At 40.1% G+C, this 25,659-nt stretch overlaps 1 protein-coding gene across 4 annotated transcripts in view; it reads right to left on the bottom strand.

Annotated features, from left to right (window-relative positions):
- DYNC1I1 (dynein cytoplasmic 1 intermediate chain 1) overlaps positions 1-25,659 on the bottom strand; it is a 299,135-nt gene that overhangs the window by 262,152 nt on the left and 11,324 nt on the right. For all 4 annotated transcript variants that reach the window (XM_012757075.2, XM_012757068.2, XM_012757076.2 and 1 more), the window contains exon 2: positions 5,511-5,627. In XM_012757075.2, coding sequence (XP_012612529.1) covers positions 5,511-5,618 — 108 coding nt within the window. In that variant the 5' untranslated portion in view covers positions 5,619-5,627. The remainder of the gene's footprint in view (positions 1-5,510; positions 5,628-25,659) is intronic.

The raw sequence follows: 25,659 nt of genomic DNA on the forward strand, positions 1-25,659 counted from the left end.
TAGTCAACTGTCCTCTGACACCCGGGCTAGAGTGCAGTGGTGTGATCATAGTTCACTGCAACTTCAAGCTCCTGGGCTCAAGTGATCCTCCTGCCTCAGCCTCCTGAGTAGCTGGAACTACAGGCATGCACCACCATGCCTGTCCAATTTTTCTATTTTTTGTAGGGATGCTTTTGTTCAGGCTGGTCTTGAACTCCTGGCCTCAAGCAATCCTCCTGCCTTGGCCTCCCAGAGTGCTGGGATTATAGGCGTGAAACACTGCACTCAGCCTTCTTTTCCAATTTTAACATTTAAACTACTGAAGCAAGTTTCAAGGTTTATGTATACAATAGAGGCAAAGATAGAACTAAGATGAGAAAAACGATGTTGCAGAATGAGGATCTACATCAACAGTCACTTAACATAAAGTTTAAAGAAGGATGGAAGGGAAACGAGGGAAATAAAAGAAAAGGGAATTGTTATAGTTGCTACTAAAATACAAATGAAAATACCAAGATAAGCACAATTTGTCTTAGGAATCAAATGAGGAATCATATGGTATCGCAGCAAAGAGTTAAACCATAAATGAACTGTCAGCTTTAGTGACAGCAAATACATGATTATTTGGTCACCACAATATGCTCATACCTAGACCAGTGCCTGACACATAGTAGATGATTAATAAAACATGTGTTGAATGAGTGGATTAGTATCTGCTTTGGGGAACTGTCACTTATAGGTATAAAATCTTACTGTACATCATTTGGGCCAATTTCCATCAGCTGTACCCCTCCAGAAGCCACTCTACAATACCTAGTGACTCAGCATTCACAATAAAGCCACTTCTATATCAAGCAACGAAAAAACTTTAACTTTCTCTCATTTTTTCAACAAAAATTTACTGAAGGACAACAGTATGGCAGTGTGAATGTAAGTCCTAATAGAGCTTACACAGAGTAAATAGAAAAAGATCTGCCTAATCTTGTCATTTTTAATAAACTTGGGGTATGGTGTCCAAAACTCTCTGTCATGTAATTCCTATGCAGAAAGGCATGGAATCTATTTTTGGTTTTATTTTGTTTTTTGAGATTTATTCTGACTTTAAACATTGAGTATTCAAGAAACATACTGCAGAGTAAATGGCATGTTAATATGTGTAACCATTGTACAAAAATAGAACACCTGAACTCCATCTCCAAAATTTCACTTCTCTATTTCAAGGTGCCTCTGCTACTCATTCTCTCCTTCTGCCTTTTTTAATTCTTAAGGAAGCAGGCAATATAATGGCATATATATTAATAAGGAAAAATGTCCATCTCAGTATATCAGAAACTTAGGAAAGCTATCGACACTCAAAGTTGACCATGAAAAATGCAAAATTAGGTTAAGGGAGGCTTATTGGAAATAAAGGCAGTTACTAATCTGCTCTTAATTGATAACATTAAATGAAATAAAGTGTTACTTCACCCAAGAGACAGTATTACCGAGTGTCCTCATCATGCAACTTGATTTTTTTTCTCATGTAAATACTACAGAATCCTATGTTTTAATGACTCAACAAGGAGTGATTTTGCAGTAGTAGTAATTAAAAGCCTGCAAGGTGCCTTTCTCAGCAAGTGATATTTTTGCTTGTGGGCAATAATCATAGCTGAGACGCAAAGAGGACAATCAAAGAAAGCAAATTTGTCAGCTGGGAATTAATTGTCAATCACTTTTCCCAAGCCAGTTCCATGTTTATTAGTGGAACATGTGAGGACGGGCCAGGAAAGCTCTGCCTGCTCTACCTGCCAGCAATTTGGCAGAAGGCCAAGGACAGGATGCAACTTCAGGGTGGCCCCCATTGAGCTCACCTCATTGCATTAAAGCCAATTTTTCATAAAACTGGGCCTGTGTCTTAAATGGTGGCCACTATATTTATTTTAAAATCAGATTTCATCCGTAATACCACAGCCAAGAAAACAGTTGACATTCAAAAAGGCAGAGAGCGGTAATTTTATACAACATGGACACAGTTTTCTGGATTCTGTGGAGATAATCAACCTGGGTGGTCTTAATTCACACTAGTTTTCAGAATCATGGTGCAAAAAAAAAAAAAAAGGCATTCAGTTTAGCCTTAAAGAGCATGTTGTTTCTTTTTAATTCTAAATTGATTTGTTTTCTTTAACATATAAGTCTAAAGAAAGTTTATAAAAATCAAACCTGTAAGCTTAAGGCTATTTCTAACTGTGCAAACAGCACAAAAACCAGAAAACTTTAAATTCAGGCATCCATGACAGTGGCCAGTTGACTGGTGCATCCCATAGACTAAGGATTAGAAACTTCCAAAGAAATTTACGGAATAGAATAACAGATGCTTGGAAAGAATGTTGGGACCAGCATCTCAAAACTGACCTAACTATGTGTTCATTTATTCACTCATTCATTCATTCTATAATTCTTCCTTGAAGGCCTACTATATGGCAAAATCTGTACTAGACATAGAGTCAATGATTAAAAATAAAACCAAACCAAAACAACAACAACAACAACAAAAAACTTACAGCCCTGCCTTTGAAAACTCAAAATCCATTAGGAAAGATAAGTGAAGAAGAAAATATAATGCTCTGTGCTAAATGGTTTGACAGAGTCAAGGATAGTGTGCAGAACTAACCTAGTTATGGGTGGAGAAAGGTATTAGAAGCAGATTTTGGAAGGAAGTGACATTTGAGATGAGAACAGAAAGACATGCAGTTAACAGCCAGGTGAAGGACGATAGGAAGAAGTAGGAGCATGGTGAAAGCAGAGGAAGGGGAACATCCTAAATGCCCTGTCGAGAGAGAATACAGTTCACAAGGCATAAGTAAGCAGCTGAATCTGGCTGGAATGTGGATTTTAGAGAAAAAAAATGAGGGTGGAAAGAGACCTGTTATGTCTGTCTAGACCTCAGCGATCATTGTAAATTGGGGAAGTGGGTGGTGAAAGGATGATCCCGGGTTTCTGATTTGGACAACTGGCTGAGTGAGGGGGTCCTTCATGTGACTGGGGAGGAAGGGGGGTTACCTCTAAGACTTAGACCTCTACAGCCTAGTTTCCTCATTTGAAAAAGAGGGCTCAGAATTGATTCTTTCCAGGTTCCTTTCAGCTACAAAAGGTTTCAATCCCATGAAACTAGGGGACTTGAATTATGTAAGAGCCTTCCAATAATGGGGCAATTTGGAAACTGGCCTCCCCAGCAGTGATCCCAACCAGGGTTTGCAGCCACTCTACGGGGCCGAATTGCCTAGTTTGATAGCTGAGCTCAGAAGCAGCTTCACAGCTGTTCTTACTGACCAGTCCCTCTGCATCTTTCACTGCTCTGCAGTATCTTCTTGAATCCTCTTGAGTCTGTGAGAAAGGCATCATTCTTTTCTTCATTTGACAGAAGAGGAAATATGTTCAGAAAGATCCCATACTCACTCAAGGCCATTCTGTGAAGGGCAGAGCCAGGTTTCCTGGCCACGTTCAACTCCAAAGCCTCTGTGCATAACTACTGGGCTTCACTGCCTATTGTCTACAGCCTTACCTGCTCAGCATGAATCAAGTCAGCACATTCTGCAAAAAGTGCTTACACAGAACCAAGGAAAGATCTTTTTAGGGGAGATGGGTTGCAGAGAAAGATTTAAAACTAGGACAAATCTTAAAGGTACTGTAGTCCGGTGGGTCCCCAAATCTGGCCCTGACTGGGATCATTCAAATCAGAAACTTTAAGGATGGGACCCTACCACTCTGTATGGCCATCCAACTCTGTGAACAGGGTTTAGTTATCACAAGCTTAAACCACCATCTCAGTTTAAAAATGAGGAAACCAAGACTTTATATGGCATTAATTCAAGAACCAGGTAGCGGCCACGACATCTAGAATCCAGGTGTTTCACCCCACACCACCTGCCACCCTCAAGCTCCTTTTGCCATGTAACAAACTAAATCTCCACCAGGCAAAACTGCTTGGTGTAGAAGCAAAAGGGGTAGCCTGCTTCCATCCGTCTTGTTTGCCTGTAATTTGCCCCAAAATGTGTAAAATAAAAAAGATGAAGCAGACAGCATAATTTGGAACCAAATTTCCCATATCACATTGCATTTTGTGGTAATTCTATGAAATTCAAGTTGGATATTAGAATGTCAGCTTAAAAGGAAACCGGTTATTAGTAAAGGATAACAGGTGCTTTAAAACTACAGTAAGTGTTGACATTTGAGGGAAAGGAAACATAATAACTTAATGCTTTTTTTGGCTTTGCATGGAAATGAATAGCCATTCCTTGTCAAATCTCACCTCTACTTCACTCAAAGACTGCATATAAAACAGCAAAGATCTCCAAGGGAAAAACATTACGCATGATGTCAAGGACAAATAAACTATCACATCAATCACGTGTAATGGTATGAAGAAATGCAAGATGCCAGAAGGCTAAAATGCAACTGCAATTATATTTTACTTCGTTGGAAAATAATAATTGTTATAAATCTGTTACCTTGGTCTCTGAGCCTTGTAGTGTGAAACAACACTTAGATTGCAAAGCATTAAAATGCATTTTCTTTTCCCTTAAAGTAGCTCTCATTTCTATACTCACAAGCATATCACACTACACAAAGTTTTCTTCTTAGAAAACTATGCAAAAATATCTTTGGCATCTGGTTTTTGTACAAGATGTGGGCTGTTACTACACTGCCACAACAAATTGGAAAATAAAAATAAATCATTCTTTGGATTGGGATAGTAGAAGAAAATGTGATACAATAGCAAGGCATTAAAGGGGCACTTGAGAGTCCTGAATTCTGGATCAAGAAGGCAGAAAAGATACATTTCATCTCTGGGTCTCTACTGCTTTGTTAGCATAAAGATGGGCCTCAGTGGAAAGTCTCTGACATTTTTTCCGGATTTAACATGCAATAATTCTCTGTCCCACACTATCCTATTCACCTTCTCACCAAGTGAAGTACAGATTTCCCCTTACCAAACCTAGGATTCTTATTTACCACAAAAAATACACACCACTTAGGAAACAATGGAAATCCATTGGCATCATTTTCTATTTTTCTCCTAAAATATTTTTGCTGGCAATTTTAAAAAAGGCTTTTCTTGAAATTAACTATTGTTAAGTACTGAGTATATTCTAGGTACTGTCAAGTGCTATAGGACATTAACTCTCTCAGTCCTCACCACCCTGCAAAATAAATATATTATTGTTTCTATATTAAGGATAGGAAATGGAGACACAGAAAGGTTAAGGAATTTTGAACAATGATAAGATCATAGACCACCTCCAGGCTTCTATTCAAGTCTGGGGTGAACCTGGGGTTTGAGGACCTCTGGAGCAAATGTTATCTACCACTTAGGTGGGACCAGCCCAGCACACAGCACATGGCAATGACCTTATTATGCTGAGTATGTAGATAGCCACTCATTTTATTCAGATTTCATAAAAGGATTCTTATCCTGTTTATCCACTTGACCATCTCCTCAGAATCAAGTGATTTTCCTTCCCCCTCAACATCCCAACACCCAAGATGTTTACCTCTTTCTTCTTCCTCTCTTCTTCCTTCCGTTTCTTCTCTTCTCTTATCTGTGCTAAGCGCTGCTTTTTGCGCTCTAGCTCAGCCTTTAAGTCACTTTTGTCAGACATGTTGGTTTCCTTGGAGAAAAAGAAAAAAAAAGTAAACATATATAAATAACCTTTCTGTAAAAATCATTCATAAGGAAATGCAGGTTGAAAATGTGACTTTTTGGTAATAACAGTTTGTATTATTTAGCCTATGTTGAAGAAGCAAAGAAACAAATTAAGTTAGAGCTGGCCTAACTCTATATAACATCTTTCCCTTTTATGTACATAATATACATAAATGTCTGAAGAAATACAATGTTATTGTCTGGTCTAAAGAATAGAATAGCAACTTCTGAATAAGCAACACATTTTCTGTACAAATTTCTTAACAAATAAACAAAAAAAAAATAAGAGAATCAAAAAGGAACCATCATCATGACTTTCAATTTAGATGATAATGGAGCAATTCATCCCCACACTGAGAAAAGAAAATAGGTTGTCATAAACCCTTAGAGACATGCCCTGCTCAAATTTCCACGGACTCAATAAACATTCCTCCACTGAGCTTGGGCACATGGAGAATTCATTCTGCCTAACATTATATGCATCAGGGAAGACAGCCGCTGAAGACTTAACATGTTAATCTTCTTTTACTGTAAAACTCCTCCTGAACTGTCACAATTAATTTCATCTCCAACACAACCCTATCTCTATAAAACTTTCATTTGCATCCTGAATGTGATATTACTTATTCTGGCACTTTCCCTTTCTGAAGCCAAGGGAGTTTGTGAACACATGAAATGGGAGATAACACCATGGCAAATTCTAAGGAAAATTTATCCAAATGAGACTTTTTATGTTAATCATAGTGAGGATGCTAGTGGCAGTGGTGTCAGAATCATTTTTAAACAAAATGAGTTTGGTGAAGACTTCACTAATTACCAATGATTATGTCATTGTGTCTTTTGTGCCCCCAACTGAAAGCTAACAAAATGGATGCCCTCAGAAATAAAGAAGCCTCCTGACCCAAATTCCTGAAATAAAGGAAAAAAGAAAACAATGTCTAGCCGTAAATGCCATGACTACTTATTTGCATATTATTTGTATGCAACTAGAATAAATGTATAATGTATCCTGAAGTAGATGACAATGTGATGGAAGGCAAAATAGTACCAAATAATACAGTACAATGACAAATTCTCGAACTTCCTATCATTGTCTTTAGAAGGTAATCATGGACCTGCAGTTACTCTAAGACACATTTTCAGACAATACACAGTCAGGAAGTGTGCTGTGTCTCTACCGTAAACATTTCTGCTCACAGTGTGATAGCAAAGACTTGTGCAATAATAATAATGATTGCTATATTCAATCTCTGCCATTCATGATCATACCATCTTCATTTTTTAACAAACATTTGCTGAATATTTCATTGGTGCTAGGTACTCTACACGGTATATGGATACAAAGTTAAGCAAAACCAGATTCTTTCCTTCAAAGTGTATACTCAGATTTGTGGGCATGTAATATGGCTGGAGATATTGGCTTACTGATTACTGGTGCCAGGTTCTTTACATTCATGATCATATTCAATCACAACAATCCAAGCAGACTGTTATAAATGTCTTTTTCTCAATTATAAAATAAAGAAGGCTCAGAAAGACCTGAGATGGCCTAGCCAATGTGCTACAGAACCTAAAGTCAAGCTTGCCCATGCCCTGACCTACTACACACGTCTGATTCCCACTGTGCAAGTTCAGAGGAATGCGGAGCAAAATAACAGTCAAGATCTGGTGGAGCAGACCAGGGTAAGCATTGAGGAATAGGTAGAATTTGAAGAGGGTATCAAATGAGGTCAGGAGTTAGCAAGGGACAAGAAGATTTGAATATGCAAAGACTTGTAGAAGAGGGAACTAGCAGGTGGAATACAAGAGATGTGGATGAATCCAAGTCAAGAAATATAAACGTGGGTTGGTCAGAATGAATGTGTGGAGACAACTGGCAAACCCTCGACAAAACAGAAAAGTGAGTTCTAGTTGGAGAAATGGGTGATGGGAAATCATAGCAGCTTTTGGAAAAGGGAAGTTAACAAAGTAAAACTGGAATTTGCTTAAGCCTATTCTTGTCCCTGCCTGCATGACAGACAGGAGCAGAAACCAGAATTAAGGCAAGCTGCTGGGAGCCTGCTGCCAACATCTATCTGCATCAACTGCGCTGCACTGGGATGGCAGGTGAATGGAGAGACAGAAGGCAGAGAATGCGGACTGGAGAGAGCACAGCCAAGGAGGACCAAGTAACTCTTGGCAGCCTTTAGATGTGCAGACAAAAAAAGGAAGATCCAGCAACAATTTGATTTTGAAAGGGCAAAGAGGATGGCAGTGAAATCTGGAAGAGAAGGCAAAAAAGAAAATGAAAAAAAAAATGTATAGCATATTTTCATTTGGGTGTCAATGGGACTTCAGGGCACAATGCACAGATACAATACTACAGGTGAGAGGAGAAGCTGCATGGAGACTGGAACTGAGGAATAGAGTTTGGAATAATTCGCCTACAAACGGCTGTTTAAACCAGAGTCACAATTCAAAGTCCTACAGGAGGCAGATGGATAACTTGAAGAAGCAGAGCCTACAACCAAGGCCAGCCAGAGTGATATGATAATATATCAAAAAATTTTAGCTATATCAGTTAATGTGCTACATAAAGAGAAAACCCTATGGTGTAAATCTTATTTTAACTTCCAAAGAGACTGACTTTTAACCAGTCTTGAGTCACTGACTTTAAAAATCTCTCATCCTTGAAGTCAATTAGCTGGTAGCATCCTCTTAACTTCTCTTTATATAATGCTAATTTAAAAAATTTTTGTATGGACAAAATTTTAACAGTTTTATTAAATTTCCCCATAGTCTTACATTGTTTTATGTACTTTTCCACCTTTACTAATACCTTCTTCATTCCTCTCTTTAGCCTCCAATTCATTGGAGCATCTTGGAAGATGATGCTTTCACCAAAATGAGTCAAGTCCTTTGAGGCTTATGTAGTTGCAGAGAATTCTGTAGAAGCTGATTGTGGTTGAATATGAAAGTCCTCAGGATTTTCTGTTGGGGATTAGGCCCAAGTGGCCCCTCAGCATATATTCTTCTCCTAAAGTCACTCAGTAAAGGAAGCGCTGACTACTATCAGCCAGCACAAGTTGCCCACAAACAAATTATTCTAGGCCAATTATTCTTTTTAAGGGAGGCAGCTCCCCACTAGCCCCAACTGGTGGTCCACATGGAGGGACATGGACCCAAGCAGTTAGATCTTCTGATCTTTAATTCTTTTCAAAAGAAGCCATAGAAGTGACAAAAGTGAAGTTTATCACTGAAATATTGGATGCCAATAATTTTCAACACCAATGGGTGAAATTACTGGTAAGAAAGGATAAGAACCTAACTCCAAAAGCCATCTGAGAAGTTAGATACATTCTTGCCCAATGGGGGCCAATCTAACTGATGTTTTTGAATTTTTTCAGCTATCAAAAATGAAATGTACAATCAGAAAAATCACTGTTAAAGCAATAGCTGTTTCATTCTAAATTGAAAGCAGCTAGTGGAAACTTCTTAGAAAACTTGAGTTTCCCTCTCCATATTTCTCCAACATTAATCTACCTGTCCCCAATCCATCAAAAGTGTCTGGCACAACCTCAGCATTTTATTATGGTCATTAAGGAGAAAACCATACTACCAGAACATCTTGTATTTGTTGTGATTTTTCTTGCTAAGAACTTCAATCACAAGAGGAAGTAAGGTGTATTCCCAGTACATTTCTGCAAAGTGCAAAGGCTTTCTTCCAAAAAATAAATACATCTGACAATGTTGATCATATAAGTTGGTTGGTGTTCCGAGGCACAGAGCCAATATTTTAAAAATAAGCAACAAAAACACTGAGGGAACTTTTAAAAAACTATATTAAGTAGTGATGTTTCAAATAATACTAGTTACTCTTTAAATGTAGTGGAGCTACAACGTTAAAAGACAGAACTATAGAGGGCCTTCTACTTACTGATTTTTAGATCCATTCTAAAATAGACACTTAGTATCAACCCCTAGAAGACTAAGAAATCTCAAGGGAATGTTTCATAAAGGGTTTGGAAAGTACATGTTAGGGTAAATGAATGAGCCTTTACACATAGTACAGTGGCTTAACCAGTGGCATTAAGTGCAGTGTCAGCACTAAAGTCCCCGGGTTTGGGGGGTGGGAGGGGTCAGGAGCTTGATAGTCCAACCCATTAAATCTCCCTGCATATCAAGCAAAGCAAATTGAGGAGCAAAGCATGAGGGACATGAGTTATACAGATTCCCGTGCCTAATGTAGGTCACCGCAAAGGCAGTTCTGATACTCTCCGTCTAAGAAAACAAGAGTCAGGCCGGGCGTGGTGGCTCACGCCTGTAATCCTAGCACTTTGGGAGGCCGAGGCGGGTGGATTGCTCAAGGTCAGGAGTTCGAAACCAGCCTGAGCGAGACCCCGTCTCTACCAAAAATAGAAATAAATTAATTGACCAACTAAAAATATATATACAAAAAATTAGCCGGGCATGGTGGCACATGCCTGTAGTCCCAGCTACTTGGGAGGCTGAGGCAGTAGGATCGCTGAGCCCCGGAGATTGAGGTTGCTGTGAGCTAGGCTGACGCCACGGCACTCACTCTAGCCTGGGCAACAAAGTGAGACTCTGTCTCAAAAAAAAAAAAAAAAAAAAAAAAAAAAAAAGAAAACAAGAGTCAAAGCTACCTGCTGCTAATTATGGCTCAATTACTTCACACACATAAAAAGCTGGTCTCTTTCATTTATGAATGGCACGGGATCAAGTAGATAAATCAAACCCACCTCTAAATGTGGAGTCCCTCTCTGTCTGATCATCGGCATGTTCTATCACCCACCAATCAACTCCAGGCTTGACCCCACCCAGGCTCAGGAATAGTCATCCGTTCTGGGGTCAGGTGATGTGTGTTTGTGCTGCCTGCTCAGCAGCCCTCAGAGCAGAGTCCCATTTGGGAACTTGCTTTCCACTGGTGCCATCTCCCCTGCCTCACTCTCTTTCACCCCACTTTCATTGCCAAATTCCCCCTTCCTGTCTCCCTCCACCGCTGCACCTTAGCTCTTGCTTCCCTGCAAACCCTCCAGCTATACTATCACCGAACACAATCCCATTTCACCTCTTGTCTGTCTTTCTTTGTCCATCATGTTAGACTCACCCTAAAATAGATATCTCAAAGTTCAAATCACCTACCTCATTTGCTCTGGACTCCATTCACCAATCCCCAACCTCTCTAACTATTTTTTCAAATTTCAACCCTCTACCACTGATTTCCTTTTTGTTCCCTGGTTCACCCTTTATCCCCTGCTTAGTGTTTTAACAACTCATCTCCTCCACCCATCCTCCCAAATATATCAGTTTTGATAACTTTGGCTTCAGCCCATCTGTGATCTCAGTAACCCACCATTCTTTTGATCCAAACAAATGTGTCAATAAAGCAAAGGGCTTAGAAATGTGCCTGGCAAATACTAAACATGTAAGAAAACTTGTTCCTCCTGCTCCACCTCCTCTTCCCATTCTTTTTCTACTATTATTACTATTATTTTTACCCTGCCAACTCTTTCCCACATCATCAATTCCACTCTAATTCAATAATCAAGTCATTACTCAAAGTTCACTGCAATCATTTTACAGTGTTACTGTGGGAATTACATTAAAGGCTTAATATGTTACTGATTTAACAGCAATACATTCAGAGCAATGAAACCTAATCTATGGGATGGGATTCTAAGGCACTTCAGAGCACGCGGAAGGAGCTTCTCAATCTAAATGGGTTCTAGAATGGAAGGCATGTGGGAAAAGAGGTGTGTCTCAAAGAAAAACATTTTAAAATTAAATGTAATCATTTAATTTAATATTATAAAACTTCTTCTCATTTTTTTTCTGTTGAACATAGGAATTATATACCAAGCTATGCCTAGCAGGCATCTCCCTTATCTTACCCACTCCCCCTGGACAGCAGGGCAGTGTATGAAGACGCGGTTTCTTCTCTAGCTAAGAAGTTAGCTACAGGACTGATTTCCCCTGCTATTCCATCATGCCAGCAGCTCACGGCCATAAGTTGCAACAGAAGAAAGAATGGGGAGAGGAGGCAAGGAGGAAAACCTGAGAGAGAGAAATATGGACACTGAGGAAGGAGGAGACAAAACAAAAGTCAATTTCCCATTTTCCCTTGCCTTCCCTGGAACCCTTGCATCTCCTTCATATTTCTTGTGTCCACACATATCCATAAAGGAAAACTTCAAGCTTTTCTTGAACCCAACAATGAAACCTATCACCTTCGTTTTCGTCTCTGCACATATCATCATGGCACGGCTTGGTCCTATTTGGAGCCAGTGCCTTGCAGAGGAGAAGCGAAGGGTTTAGTTCTGTTTACACAGCTGCTGTTAACAGCACCTCCCGAAGCTTAGCTTTTGAACAATATAGATCTCTATTTCCTTTCAGTTGTCTAAGTTGGCAGCAGTTTGGGATTCCATTTCTAATGCTGGCGTATGCAAATGTATTTTTAAGCTTAAAGTCAGAATCCTAGGAGGTTTAAATCATTGCCCAGCTGTTGCCAGATTTATTGAAAAAATACCCAGGAATAAGGTCTCTTTTCCTGCCTGAAAACACTTGCTCTTGTCAGCTCTTCGCTATCAGCTATTGAACTTTTCATCTGCCACTGGGTATGTGTAAGAAATTTGATTCTTTTTTGCAGCCTCATTTCACCTGCCTTGTTTCTCATAAAATGTTGCTGCCCTCTTCCACTTGGATAGGAGGCCCAGGGATGACAGGGACGAACCATTAGGCCATTTTTACAGCTATATCTCACAGTCAATAAAACAAGGGTTATAGACATTGCAGGAGGGAGTTGGCTGGTGAAAGATGTGGGAGGGTTATTTGCTAAATTTTTACAGCCATCAGTACACTATGAAAACAAAACTTTTAGTACAAAACTTTTAGTCTTACAGTAGGACAGTGCCCAGGACTGTCTGCTTATATAATAGTAGAGCAGTTCTCAAATATTTGGTCTCAGCAATCCTTTATATTCTTAAAATTATTGAGGACCTCAAAGACCTTTTGTTTATATAGGTTATGTCTATTAACCTTACCCATATTAAAAATTAAAACTGATAATACTTTAAATATTTATTTAATAATTCTAAAATAGCAAAGATTTTACTTGTAAACATAACATTTTTGTGAAAAGAACATATTTTCCAAAGCAAAAATATTAAGAAGAGTGTAATTCTTTTATAGTTTCACATATCATTTTAATATCTGACTTAAAGAAGTCAACTGGTTTCTCATAGCTGCTTCTGCATTCAAGCTGTTATGATATGTTATTAATATTTTAGTTGAAGTATGTGACGAAATTCTGGCCCCAAATAGATATGCAGTCTGAAAAAGGCAGAGTGTTTTGTTAGCCTCTTCAGGTAATTGTGGATATTCTTCCATATTACACCAAAAGTCAACAAATAGCAGCTTCTTAAAGGTCAGTTGCAATGTGAATATGAAGCCATATCAATCAATGAACTTTTTGCACTCTTATATTAAAATCCATTGGTCTATCTTAAACTTTGAATCAATCTTTTATGATTTTATAATCTAATGCACTGTTTATTAGAAAATATCACCAATTGAAAAATATTAAATTATGCAGACCTTCCAAATGTTAACACATTTCATCATACAATATCAAAAATAAAATTCAGTGATATCATTGCCAGTCTCTTCAGAAAAGCCTTTAGGTGTTGTAAAGCTGTGAAGCTTATGATGGCAGATATAAGTTTCCCAAAATTCTAATTTTTTCTTGAAAGCTCAAATTTTATCATTAGCAACAAATATTGTCAGTTGTGTTCTTGAAGTGATAAAGCTCATGCCATTGATTTGTGAGAAAATGTCTGCCAAATATGCAAATCTGAATAACCATAGTTTGTCAGTTGTTCTTTCAAGTAAAAAATAGTTTCATTTAAAAAAAAAAAAAGGCAGCTAGTTAAGCTCACAATTCAAACTGTTGCACAAATGCTTTTCCTGGAGAGGACCACTGGACTTAGAAAAGTGGCAGAAGTGCTTTACATGTTCCCATTATAATGTCACATGTATATATTCAAGAGTAGAGATTTAATATAACTAATTTTTTTTTCTGCTTCATGAGAGACATTCTTAAGTGATACTGGGTTATTTTTTTAAACTTGTGAGTGTGTGGCAGTGAAGTTTGTGCCACTGTTAGTATCGTTTGGTGCCACTGGCTCAACTGCTGTTAAGGCAGGGGTCCCCAACCTATGCTAAGTTGTATAATTACTTCATTATATATTACAATGTAATAATAATAAAAATAAAGTACACAATAAATGTAATGTGCTTCAGTCATCCCCAAACCATACCTTTGTCCCTGGTCCGTGGAAAAACTGCCTTCCATGAAAACGGTCCCTGGTGCCAAAAAGGCTGGGGACCACTGTGTTACAGTATTAGCAGTTTTACCCATGATTGCTTTTACACCATCACTGCAAATGTCAACGCAGTAGAAAAGAACAGATAACATTTGAGTGTTATTATGAAAATAGTTTTGACCTTACAAATCCTAGATATGTCTGGGGGAGTCTCTAAAGGATTCCGGAAACTGCACTCTGACTCAACGTACTTTTGATAAGATAGAGTTGATTCTAAAGCCTACAGAGACCTTTACTCAACAAAATTTTGCTAAGTATTTATATAAACAACCTAAACAGAGGGAGTTTGCGCTCTTTCCTTTGAGGAAAAGAAAAACTAAAAGACACTGTAGTAAAATCTCTGAGCATAGAAAATTCAAATGAGATTCAAGATTTCACAAACTGATTTAGAAATACCAGGAAGATCTCAGACCTCTAGACACAGCATAAGAGAAAACTAGGGAAAGAGCACAGCTCTGATGAAAAGGTCCCATAGAACTATGTGGAAAATTTCTCACTTGCCTCACCCAGGTCATAGGTAAAAAAGACAAATTGAGAAGCCTTTGTTCGCTCTCCTCATTCTCCTTCTCCACCCTCCCCCACCTTAATGGGCTTTCCCTGGTTGTGAAGTGGGCTAAGGGGGCAGTGGTTAATAAACTATAGACGTCCCTGTTTTATGTGAGAATTTTTTATTCTTTTGTCCCTTTAATGCTGATGAAGATTTTTAAAATAATTACAATTATACATGTTTATTTCACAACAAGAACTTCAAAGATTATGTAATCCAGTACCAGTATTTTACCCATAAATAGGGAAACTGAGATGCAGCTATCCAGACTCACAACTCTTCTAACTCTGGAAGAGTCAGAACTGGAAACACCAGAACTCCTTATTCTTGAACACTTTTATTGAATAAGCCTTCTCTTTAAGTGATTGCTTATTCAAGATTTTACTCATTTTAACACAAAGAAACCTCTTCTTAAACAAAGATCTTTATGGTGAATCCAGATCAGTCTCCAGTCCAATTCTTGCTGTCGCTCTCTATCACCACCTGGTGGCAGTACCTGTAAATTGCATGAAAGAGCTGACACTGGAGGGAAAGGCTTTGCCTCTGAAATCTCCAGCGACATCACCAAAGTCAGTCCTAGGTAGTTACAAGCACTGCAAGTTTCATTTACATAGGAAGGACCTATTTATGTCAGTAGAGGACTACTATTTTGAAGGAAAAACTATCTCAATACAAACATACAATTTTAAACATCCATGTTGATTATTCTAGGCTCCTCTCAATTTTATTCATTTTGGGCAAGTTTGTGACTAGGAAATCAGAAAATATTTCTAAAATTAAGCCTTCAGTATTGCTCTTGTTGAATTTGTGAGATATATTTAAGATTGTTGTGTCTACATAATATCACTAGTCCTATTTTCACTGTCTCATGATTCTGAGTTACCCAAATTACACTGCTTAAGTTGTTGTAACTCGAGCATTGGCAATTGCAGCACATTAAACAGAAGAGACTCTCAAACCCTCAGCACAGAGGCCCATTATGCTAGAGAGAAAAATCAATCTATAGGGTATCTGCTCTCTCATCTAGTTAACAGAGTAGAGACGAGAGCTCTTAAATCTTAAAGGATTCAAAAGCCATTGTCATCTTTGCCAAAAAATTCTGAAAATTTTTGTCTCATTTCTGACCCCTACAGTGCATTCCACCAATTTAGAGATTCAATATACCTCTCTTTGGGAAAGCGATTGTTCCCCAATTAAGAGAATCAGTCATTCATGTCTTGGAGTATCTTCCCTCAAGAAACACTCAGATGATATCAAGAGTCCTTAGGAAATGAGAATTTCAAGTAGAATACTTGAAAGAGTGTAAAACTAAAGATGGAACAGTTTGGACAGATAGAGAGCAGTATTTTGGAGTTGGGTTCCTACGAATTAGGGCAGAAGAGGAGCTGGAAAATAGAATCAGAAGAAAGGAGATGATTTCTTTGGGGAATATCACACACACACACACACACACACACACACACACAAACTATGATGAAGGAAGAAATGAGGCCTTGCAAAGGGATCCTTTGGAAATACATAACCTTGTGTCACAAAAGATGGGAAAGATGAATCATCTACCTGGGCCAGATAGGAGGCAAGGAAGCCAAATAAAGAAGGCTACTGCCCCTGCATTTTATATAACAGGAAATTACGTGTCTGTGCTCCTAGAGATTCTAAAATACATCAGAGCGAATAGAAAGGAGCTGCTCCATCTCAATGGGTGCTCTCCAGGAGCACACGGAAAGGGGAGGCTCCTCCACAGACCATCATGCAAGCCTCTTTCGGAACTAGCATGGTGGCTTCTCAGCATCACATTGGGCCCATGGTTGGTATTCGATAAACGCTTGCTGTTACATAAATGGGTTAAAGATGACCTCTGTGTTGTTTACGTGTTCACAGCTGGGACAATTAGCTCAAAGCCCACCAGCACCAAACACAAACTCTTACACATCCAATCGCTTAAAATCAAACTCAGATAAGCATATTTTTAGCGATTTGGAGCTTGCCTGTTTTGCATGCTCTGCAAAAGTACACGTAACATCTGCTAGCCATAGATAAGACAAACTCTGTGATTATCAAAAACCCCAAACTGCTGTTGCCCTTTGGAACTCTTTGACCCAGAAACTCCCACCTTGCTGCTGAGAAACACCTCTAGACACATAGCTTCCCTCTTCCACGTCCTTCTCTCCCTGGAGTTCCCTTGTCCTCTTCCCCTTGGGTGGTGGCCTCACGCTGCTGTCTCAAGGGACTTCCTCCCTCATGCCTAGCCAAGCACTGCGCAATGCAACTATTGTACAATGCTGCTGTCTTATGGTCCTGTCTTTCCCTTGTTCAGCCCCCAATCCTTGAACTCACCACACCCCACAGCCAATTTTCAACTGTCCTCCCACTTTTACCACCTTATATTTCCAAGCCCGCCCTCTCCTGTCTATGAACCAGGTCCAGCCCACTCACACTGCCCAATGCCAGTCTTCATCACTGCTCATCTGACAACCGCAACACTGTCCTAACGTATCTTCCTCCCTCCGTGCTCACCTGGCTTCCTGATGATACATCCTGCACCTGGTGTCAGGGGGAATCTTTCTGCCACCCAGATCCAATGGGTCCACTCCCCTGATTAAAACACTGCTATAAATATTACCCAACTCCTTATCATGGCACATGTGATGCTCTCATTTCCCATCTCTCCAGCCATATACCCTTCCTGAGTTCACATCAAACTGGCACCTCCCAATTTGCTTCCTGCCTTTCTACCTTTGCAAGTTCCAGAAATGCTCTTCCCGGCATTCATTACCTGATGTCTCCTATTCATCCTTCTGTCTCAGCTCAATCACATCCCCTCCAGAAAGCCTTCTTGGGGCACCAAGTGTACAGAAGGGAAAAAAATCATTTCCTTCTACTCACCTTAGGTTCACTGGCTAGGTGCCCTACAACAAAAGACAGATTAACAAGAGAAAATCATACAAATGTATTTAATATAAAGTTTTACGTGGCATAGGAGCTAGCCTTCACAAGGAAATAAAAACCTTAAGGAACAGTCAAGCCTGCATGGTCTTAGAGTAGGCTTGATGAAGAGTGATGAGTGGTAGAAAAAAAAATGATCGGGCAGAAAGAATAGGATCTTAGGGGGAACTTAGCCAGGCCTGTTTGTTCAGACACCTCTCCATGTCCTTGTGTTTTAAGAGATACCCCTCTCTTCTGAGGATAGGGAGGGCACCTCTCACATGAAGATCTTAAGACTGCTTCAGGGAAGAGGGAAGGTCAGAGAAACCTTCTTGCATATGCTTCTCAAATTCCTCCAACTTAAAACAATCAATATGCCATGGTGCCATATTTTGAGGTAGCATGTCCTAAACTCCAGCACAGGCCTGGGCCACACACCCCTCATCAGTGTCCCTAGAGTACCCTGTGCACAGTTCTGCTGGAGCGTGTACCACCATGCATGGCTATATTCTGTAAATGAGATTTTCCCCTCCTGCTAGACTTAAAGCTCCCAAGGCAAGGTCCACATCTAATTTATCTCTGCACCTCTAGTGCCTAGCAGTGAGTAAGTGTCTCTTGAACTGCTAAACAACTATTAGATAGAAAAATGAAATTGTTAGGTTGGCTTAGGGTGGAAACCCAAAAAGTATGTGTAGGACATAATGCGGTTAATGGAAAACTTAGGTAGTGATCATAAAACCTGTGAAACAAAAGCTGCAAAAGTCTGGAGAGTCCGGAGGATGTAAATCTAACAGACAGTTGTAGAGCTTCCTGCATTCCTATCCCCCCTGATAAGAATGCAGCTACCCCCCTCCCCTATCTCTGTAGGATGAGACCCACGCAAGAGTCCCAAAAACTGGTTGCTTGAAAAAGAATTTATTACAGCGGCTGTTCTGGCTCAATCACTCACTCCCCCTGGAAAAACCCTCTATAGAGCCCAAGGCTTTCCCCTCCTTCATGATAGATGCTTCTTTTGGACTCCACCCATCTGCACCCAGATGCTCGAATAAATGGCATTTTGCTACACCTGAGGCTCCTGACCTAACAGAAATCACCCATATGTTCACTAAAATTTCTAGAACTTTCTAATCATCAATCAATTGGGTCAGTGTACTGTGCTTTTAAATGATCTAGCTCAGAAAAGTCCTTCCTCAGTATGCAATAAATCTTTATTCCCATGGGGGAAGAAGGCGAGATTCATTTTCTCACCCATTAGTACAAACATGCAACGAACACTCACTCTGAACATTGCCTCATCCATTAAACTATCTTTTACTAAATCACTACCATTATATATCCATTGACATAATTTTCCCTGCCTGATTTATGTGTTTATTCTCTGTTTTCGGACTCTAAAAGAATATTTAGCAAAATCCATTCAATTTATAATTGACAGCCTCTATTGTTTATCTCAACCAACAAATTCAGCAATCTAGAATTTATTGCCCGAAATGCCTTGAGGATAAATTATCGTGCTGATGGTTGGGGTTTCTTTTTAAAACTGATATAAAAATAATCTGTGCTTTAGAGCAGAGCCAGCGATTGCACTTGGAGCTGTTTTCTCTGAGTTGCTAAGATGATAAATGAACATGTCTAAAAATAAACTACTCTCAGGTAACCTGGCGGTCTGATCTTTAAAACTACTGATGACAAGCAAATCTTTAGACATGACTACCTTTAGCTTTGACTCTGAGTCTTGGGCCCACTGTCCTTCTAAAAGTACCAGATTCTCCGTGCTATTAAGTTAAATGAAGATAGCACTGGCCAGTAGGCCTGACTAAAATGGGCACTCTGTTTTGATGGGCAAATTCAAGCCACTAGAAGTTCTTGCAACTCAAATATGAGAACAAATTTAAACTATCATAACAAAGGAAATTAAGTCGATACATTAATACAAATAAAGGAATAATTTTTTAATTTCAATATTATCTAATTTAAATGATAAAGTAAAATTATATTTTCCCAACATAAATCAGAAATATATATGCTCACAAAAATTCAATTTCTTTTAATCTTCTTATAAGTTATAAATTATAAAATTATAAGTTATTAGAAATATCTCCACATTTTAAGATTACTTAATTCAATACCCTCCGAAATTTACTGCAAAATATGTATGTATTTGTGATTAAGCCTATCCTAATTTTAAGGACCACCCATTCCTGTTGAAGCCATGATGAGTGGGAAAGCACTTGTAGAGAAGGTGACACTCTGTCTTCACACCCGAAGCAAACAACTTTGGCAAGAGAACAGCCAGGATGCGAACCCTGGTCTCCATAGCACACGCTCTTAACTACTGCATAAGCCTGTAGCTTTACGTTTTTCTCATCTTCTCTTGGCCCACTCTATTGGCCTTATCATCTGTACTGATTTATTCTACTTTTCCTGAATTCTTTCTTTGCTGTAGCCACCCACTTCATGTCAGCAGTTTTCCTTCCAATGTTTATTCTACAGGTGATAAAGAATGTGACAGGTAAGAAAAACACAGAGCTGCTAAAGAGCCCATAAATCAATGCAGACTGTGTTACAACTTTGATCATAAGGCATCAGTGGGAGAAGGCTCCATAGAGTAGGTGACTTAACAAGCCATCATAAAGACCAGACTTGAGGAAGGCACAGGTGAGTGAGTGACGCATCTCAGGCAGAGGGGGAAGCCTGGACAAAGGTGGGGAGGTGGGAAGGAGAGCGATCCGTCTGTGGGACAAGTAATTTGATATGAATGGAACATGAGTATAAAAGACAGTGGAGGAAGATGAGTATGGAAATGCAGTCAGAGATGAGATCACCAAGGTTGAGTAACCAACCATCCAAGTTTGCACAGAAATGAGGGGGTGCCTAGGACATGAGATGAGCTATGCAAAAACCAGGAAAGTCCCAGGCAAACAAGTTGGTCTATAGCCAAAGGTCTGCTAAGCCACGCTTTAAAAGATACACATATGGAAATAAAACTCAACAGAAATCAACCAGGTAGTGGGGAGGAGGGGATGGGTAAATTCACACTTAACAGGTACAATGCACACTATCTGGGTGATGGGCACACTTAAAATTTTGACTCAAACTGTACAAAAGCAATTCATGTCACTAAAACATTTGTACCCCCATAATATCCTGAAATTTAAAAAAAATTAAAGGGGTCTGAACTTCTCTATAGGCAGGAAGGAAACAAGAAAGGATATGAGCAAGTATGAGAACAGATAATTTATCCCTAGTGTGTAATTCACAATAACCCTTTTAAAACATGGGTTGCAACCCACTGGTGAGTTACAAAAATGAAGTTAGTGGTCACAGGTAGCAATTTTTGTGATGTAACAGATGAAAATCATTAGAATGTGCTGTGCATGCTAAGAAACTTGTTTTGGACACACACATACATTCATTGTTACATACATATATTACTTATTGTTGTTAGTTGCAGTTAAAAGTTTGAAATATATTGGGCTTCATCGATTCTCCAATTAATACATTTCAAATTCTAAATTTATCTCGACCTTTATCCTTTCTCAGTCAACATTCTGCATGTCATGACACCCACAGATGATGACATCTGCAGAGCATGTTAGGATGAACAGCGACACAGGAGACTCACCCGGCTCTCACTACCCTGAGGGTCAAGCCATTAATTCCTGGTACAAATGTAACCTGTAATCCACTCACAGAGCACTAGTGGCAAAACTCTACCACAGAGTGACCAAAGCAAGCACAGCTCTGTCTGTTTAAATCTACAAGTGATGAAAGGTGAAAAAACATACAATGTGAAAACATAAAGTAATTCCCTGACTACTTCAAGGAAAAAAATACATCAAGGCAGATGCACTTACAAAAATTAACCACAAAAATTAACCACCCTTCCCAGCTACCCTAGTGTGCCCATAAGAGTATAGAAAAATCAATATTGCCAGAAATGCAGGACCATCACGCATTTCCTGCTGACCGGGTCAGCATGAATGCTGAATGCCACTCTAGGATCCGGGTATTTGCTATTTGCCCCATCAGCACAACCTTTATGAAAAGCAAATACCCATCAGGAAAGCTTGGCTGCAAATTCCCTCGCTTGGCCCGGCGCTCAGCCTTCCACACACGAATGGATAACTCAGTGGCATGAGGCAGCATTCAGAACAGATTTACCAGCCAGTCCTAACAGGCTTAAACCCTCCCGATACTCATGTGTATTTTTTTTAAATTCAAGACTTTTTTCAAAATTTAGCTAGAGTCAGTTTCAACCATCTGTCTCTTTGAGAGAAAATAGGATGCAGGCTTATATACGTTAGCTTTTAAAGAAAACCGATTTTGGCAGAAAGAATTTAAATGAAAGAAGAATTATATCTCAATTTTGAAGATCATGCTAAGGAGTAACAACATATCTAAAGTAAGTTGGAGTTTGCACAAACACATCAATCTCCTTTTCTACCTGTTAGGTGGCCCCCCCATTCCAGACCATTCTTTGATGGAACATTGCTGCAATTACACCTCCCCCCCCCCCGCCCCCAGTGACAGCCTTGGGAAGTGGCACAGTGGAGACAGAAGAGTAGTGACTTTTTCCAATTTTAGTGACAACATCAGGGGAGGTGGGAGGTGACAATAGTAAGGCACTCTCCAAGAATTTGGAAATACAGCATGGACCCTTTCTGAGAGTTAAACTAGATCTCATCTTAAAAGACAGGACATTTCCCAAGCCCAAACCGTGAAAGGCAGCGCCAAACATAATGGGAAGCACTACAACACAAAGGCTGACCGAATGTAATGGGAAACCACCACATAATTAGTGGTCACCAGCTGCAAAAACCGTTACAATTGGCAGAGAGTGGAGCCTTAAACGCTAGGAAAGAGGCAAGAGCTTTTCAGGTTTTCTCCAATGTGTACAGCAGAAAGGATGCCCCGACCCACTGATGTCACCTTGCCTGTGCCTATGTCAGGAGAGTCACCACCACGGCACCAGACCACCATCCTAAAGCCTCTTGAAGATGACAGTTCCCCCAGCTCTGGCTTCATGTGCATCCAGCCTTTAATCTTCCCACTTCAGTCAAAAGCAACTAACTCCAGCTTTCCCGCTACTCAGGCCAAAAATCTTGGATTTACCTCTGATTTCTCTGCCTGTCAAACTCCACATCCAATCTATCAGCAAATTATTTGGGCCCTTCCTTCCAAACATTTCCAGAATCTATCTCCTTTTCACCACCTTCTCTGCTATCACCCTGTCCAAACCACCGTCACCTGTCATCCATGCAAAAGCCTGTTAGGGGGTCTCCTCGTGTGCACCCTTGGCCCCCTTTGCAGTCCATGCTCCAGACAGCTGCCAGAGTGATTTATTAAAACACAGGTCAAATCTTGTCACTTCTCTGCAAAATGCTCTCCCATGGCTCCCATCTCAGAGTAAAAGCCGAAGTCTTTGCAGTGGCCTGCATGGCCCTACACCAGGCAGCCCCATGGCTCTTCTCATTTCATCTCCAGACACGCCAGCCTCCTGCTGTTTCTAAAACACATCAGGCACACCTCCACCTCTGGGTCTTTGCATCTGCTGTTCCCTCTGCCTGTTACACATTTCTCCCTGCATGTCCCAACAACTTGCTTCTTCAAGACTCAGTTCAAATTCCATCTCATTGAGGCCTTTTTTGACCACTCTGAATAGCAAACTACCCCACCCCACTGTCGCTGCATTCCCAAGTCTTTTCTGCTGCCTTAAGTTTTTCTTCATTACATGTACTAGAACTAACATTTAAATATTTTTCGTTGCTTGTCCCTTGTCTTAGAATGGAAGCTCCAATGAAGGCAGAGATTTTGGCATATTGTTCACTGATGTATTGCCAATACATAGGATAGTGACTGGTGCAGTGCAAATAAATATTTTCTAAATTAACAAATTTGGCTTCAAAAACATGCCTGAGTGAATTCCTTCCCCTCCCCTCCTCCCAGTCTTACTTTCTACAAAAAGGGTCAAAGCTCCATTGGCTTTAGGATTCCCATAGATCTGCTTCTCTACCATCCCTCTCAACCCTTTTGCTTTGATCTGATGTCCTCAATTGCCATATTAGTGCCACACCTAGATTCTGCCTCTCTTCCCAGCACTTTTGAATTTATTGCATAACTGGACCATCTACTAAATTGTCCAATGCCCATGTTACCTACGGATTAGGCCTTTAGGATTACCCTTAATGACCTCATGCTAGTTCTGTCCCAGCCACCCCCAACTCCAACCTCTGAGACCAAGGGCCCAGAAACCTGAGCTCTTGGAAGAGTTCAGAATACTGGCCTATAAGCAAGGGCATTGTGATCCAAGCGAAAGTGAGGTTTCTCCTAGCAAATTAGTAAGTTGGCATTTTATGGTCATGGCCTAATATATAATATAATGCATACTTATATTGGGTTGTGTGTTTATTCACCATTAAGTTTCTAGAGAATTTTGACTACCTAAGAACAATTTAATATCTAGACCCTCAAAACTAAGCTTCAAATCTTAATCCTACCTATCTGCATAACTCCCCAATCACATCTCTGTCTCCACAACTGCAATATGACAGCTGACTACACAAGAATTTTGATGCCCAGGAGTGTCACCTGGTCATGTTTTCAGCACATGAGCACATACCCACACACATGTGCATATACAATCACCTAACCCCAAATTCCCTGAGCAGCTCAGAGCTCACTTCTCCCCACCACCCTAGTCCCTACTGCACAGGGACCCTTTGCAGGAAGGGAGTTGGGGGAGGGAGGATGGGATGATTTACCCAGATGTAAGGAGACAGGAGAATACCTGGGGTATGCGAACAAGGTCCTCCATATGTTTTCTAGGGCAGGGAGAAGCATACCAATCAACCAAATTTTCTACTTTGCTAAGAGTCAGGAAGCCCAGGTAGTTGGCCCCACAATGCTAAATTTATCTTTGTGTTAATCCAATATAACAAGTCCCTTCTGAGCCCCCACAAAGCACCATTCTGGGTACTGTAGGAATTACACAAATAATCAAGATAGAGTCTGTCTCAAAAAGCTTGTAATATGGGAAGGTCTGAAAACACTAGCAACACTGCAGGGGAGAAGGGGAGAGGTACATGATGAAGGTGGAAAGCACTAAGCAGAGCTTGCAGGAACTGGAGGGCTAGGGGCTTCCAGAAGGAGTTGCTGCCAGAGCCTGACATTGACATGGGGGTACGGTGGGAACGGGGGAGGGGTTCCTATGGCAGGAGAGCAGGTGTGCAAGCAGGCACTGCTCAATGGCACTGCAGCATGTGGCCAAATGGGGTCAAGGTGGTGTGGGGACACTCTCAGGCCATACCTGACCCAGGGCAATTGTTTCAGCCCTTTGGTGCTGTCTTGCTTCAGAAGAAAGTTATTTATTTTTAAAACATGTAAGAGTCTTGAAAAAAGAATTCTGTGGTAAACCAATTCAATCTACTCAAATATGTTAATCAGTGCAAACAACTGGAATTAACACTTTCCCCACATATCACACCTTTGCTGTAAGAATGAAAAAGTGAGAAACTAAGTGTTCAAAATAGATACCTTAGCATTTTTAATATATACATTCTTTGCATAAGATAAGCATGCAGAGTGTGAATTCTATCACCCAAGTAAGCTCTTAGTTTTCTATTCCTACTGTAAAAAAAAATATGGTACTTTGGGGTTTCAGGCATATGCCTTTGAAATTCCATATTTGTCTAGCTCTTGTCCCTGCTTTTGGGGAAGTAGAGCAGACTTTGAACATCATCGGGCTATGTTAGGAGATTACTGGATGAACAAATAAAGGAATCAGTGAAAGAATGAGCCGGCGACTGCACAGTGGTTTGGCCAGTTTGGACTGAAGTTAGCAGCAGCACTTCTTGTTTGTTTTTAGTGCTTGTCACAAGCTGTTAAACTTCTTTCAACCCTGCCTGATACTGCTATAGCATTCCCGTTGTCCAGCAGGAACTTATGAATGTTTGTTGAGTGAACAAATGAATGAAAGAATGCTACAACTTGAGCAGTCACGTGAGCAAGGAAGTGGGTCGTTACACTTATTTTTCTGGTTTGGCACCTGTCCCTTTGTTTATGTTGGCCCTAAGCGAAAGGCAGAACTCAGCCAGTAGAAAGAGTGATGCAAGGCTCTGTCTTAGCACACAGAATCAGAGATT

The sequence above is a fragment of the Microcebus murinus genome, chromosome 9 (genome assembly GCF_040939455.1).
Source record: "Microcebus murinus isolate Inina chromosome 9, M.murinus_Inina_mat1.0, whole genome shotgun sequence".
Taxonomy (NCBI): Eukaryota; Metazoa; Chordata; class Mammalia; order Primates; family Cheirogaleidae; genus Microcebus; species Microcebus murinus.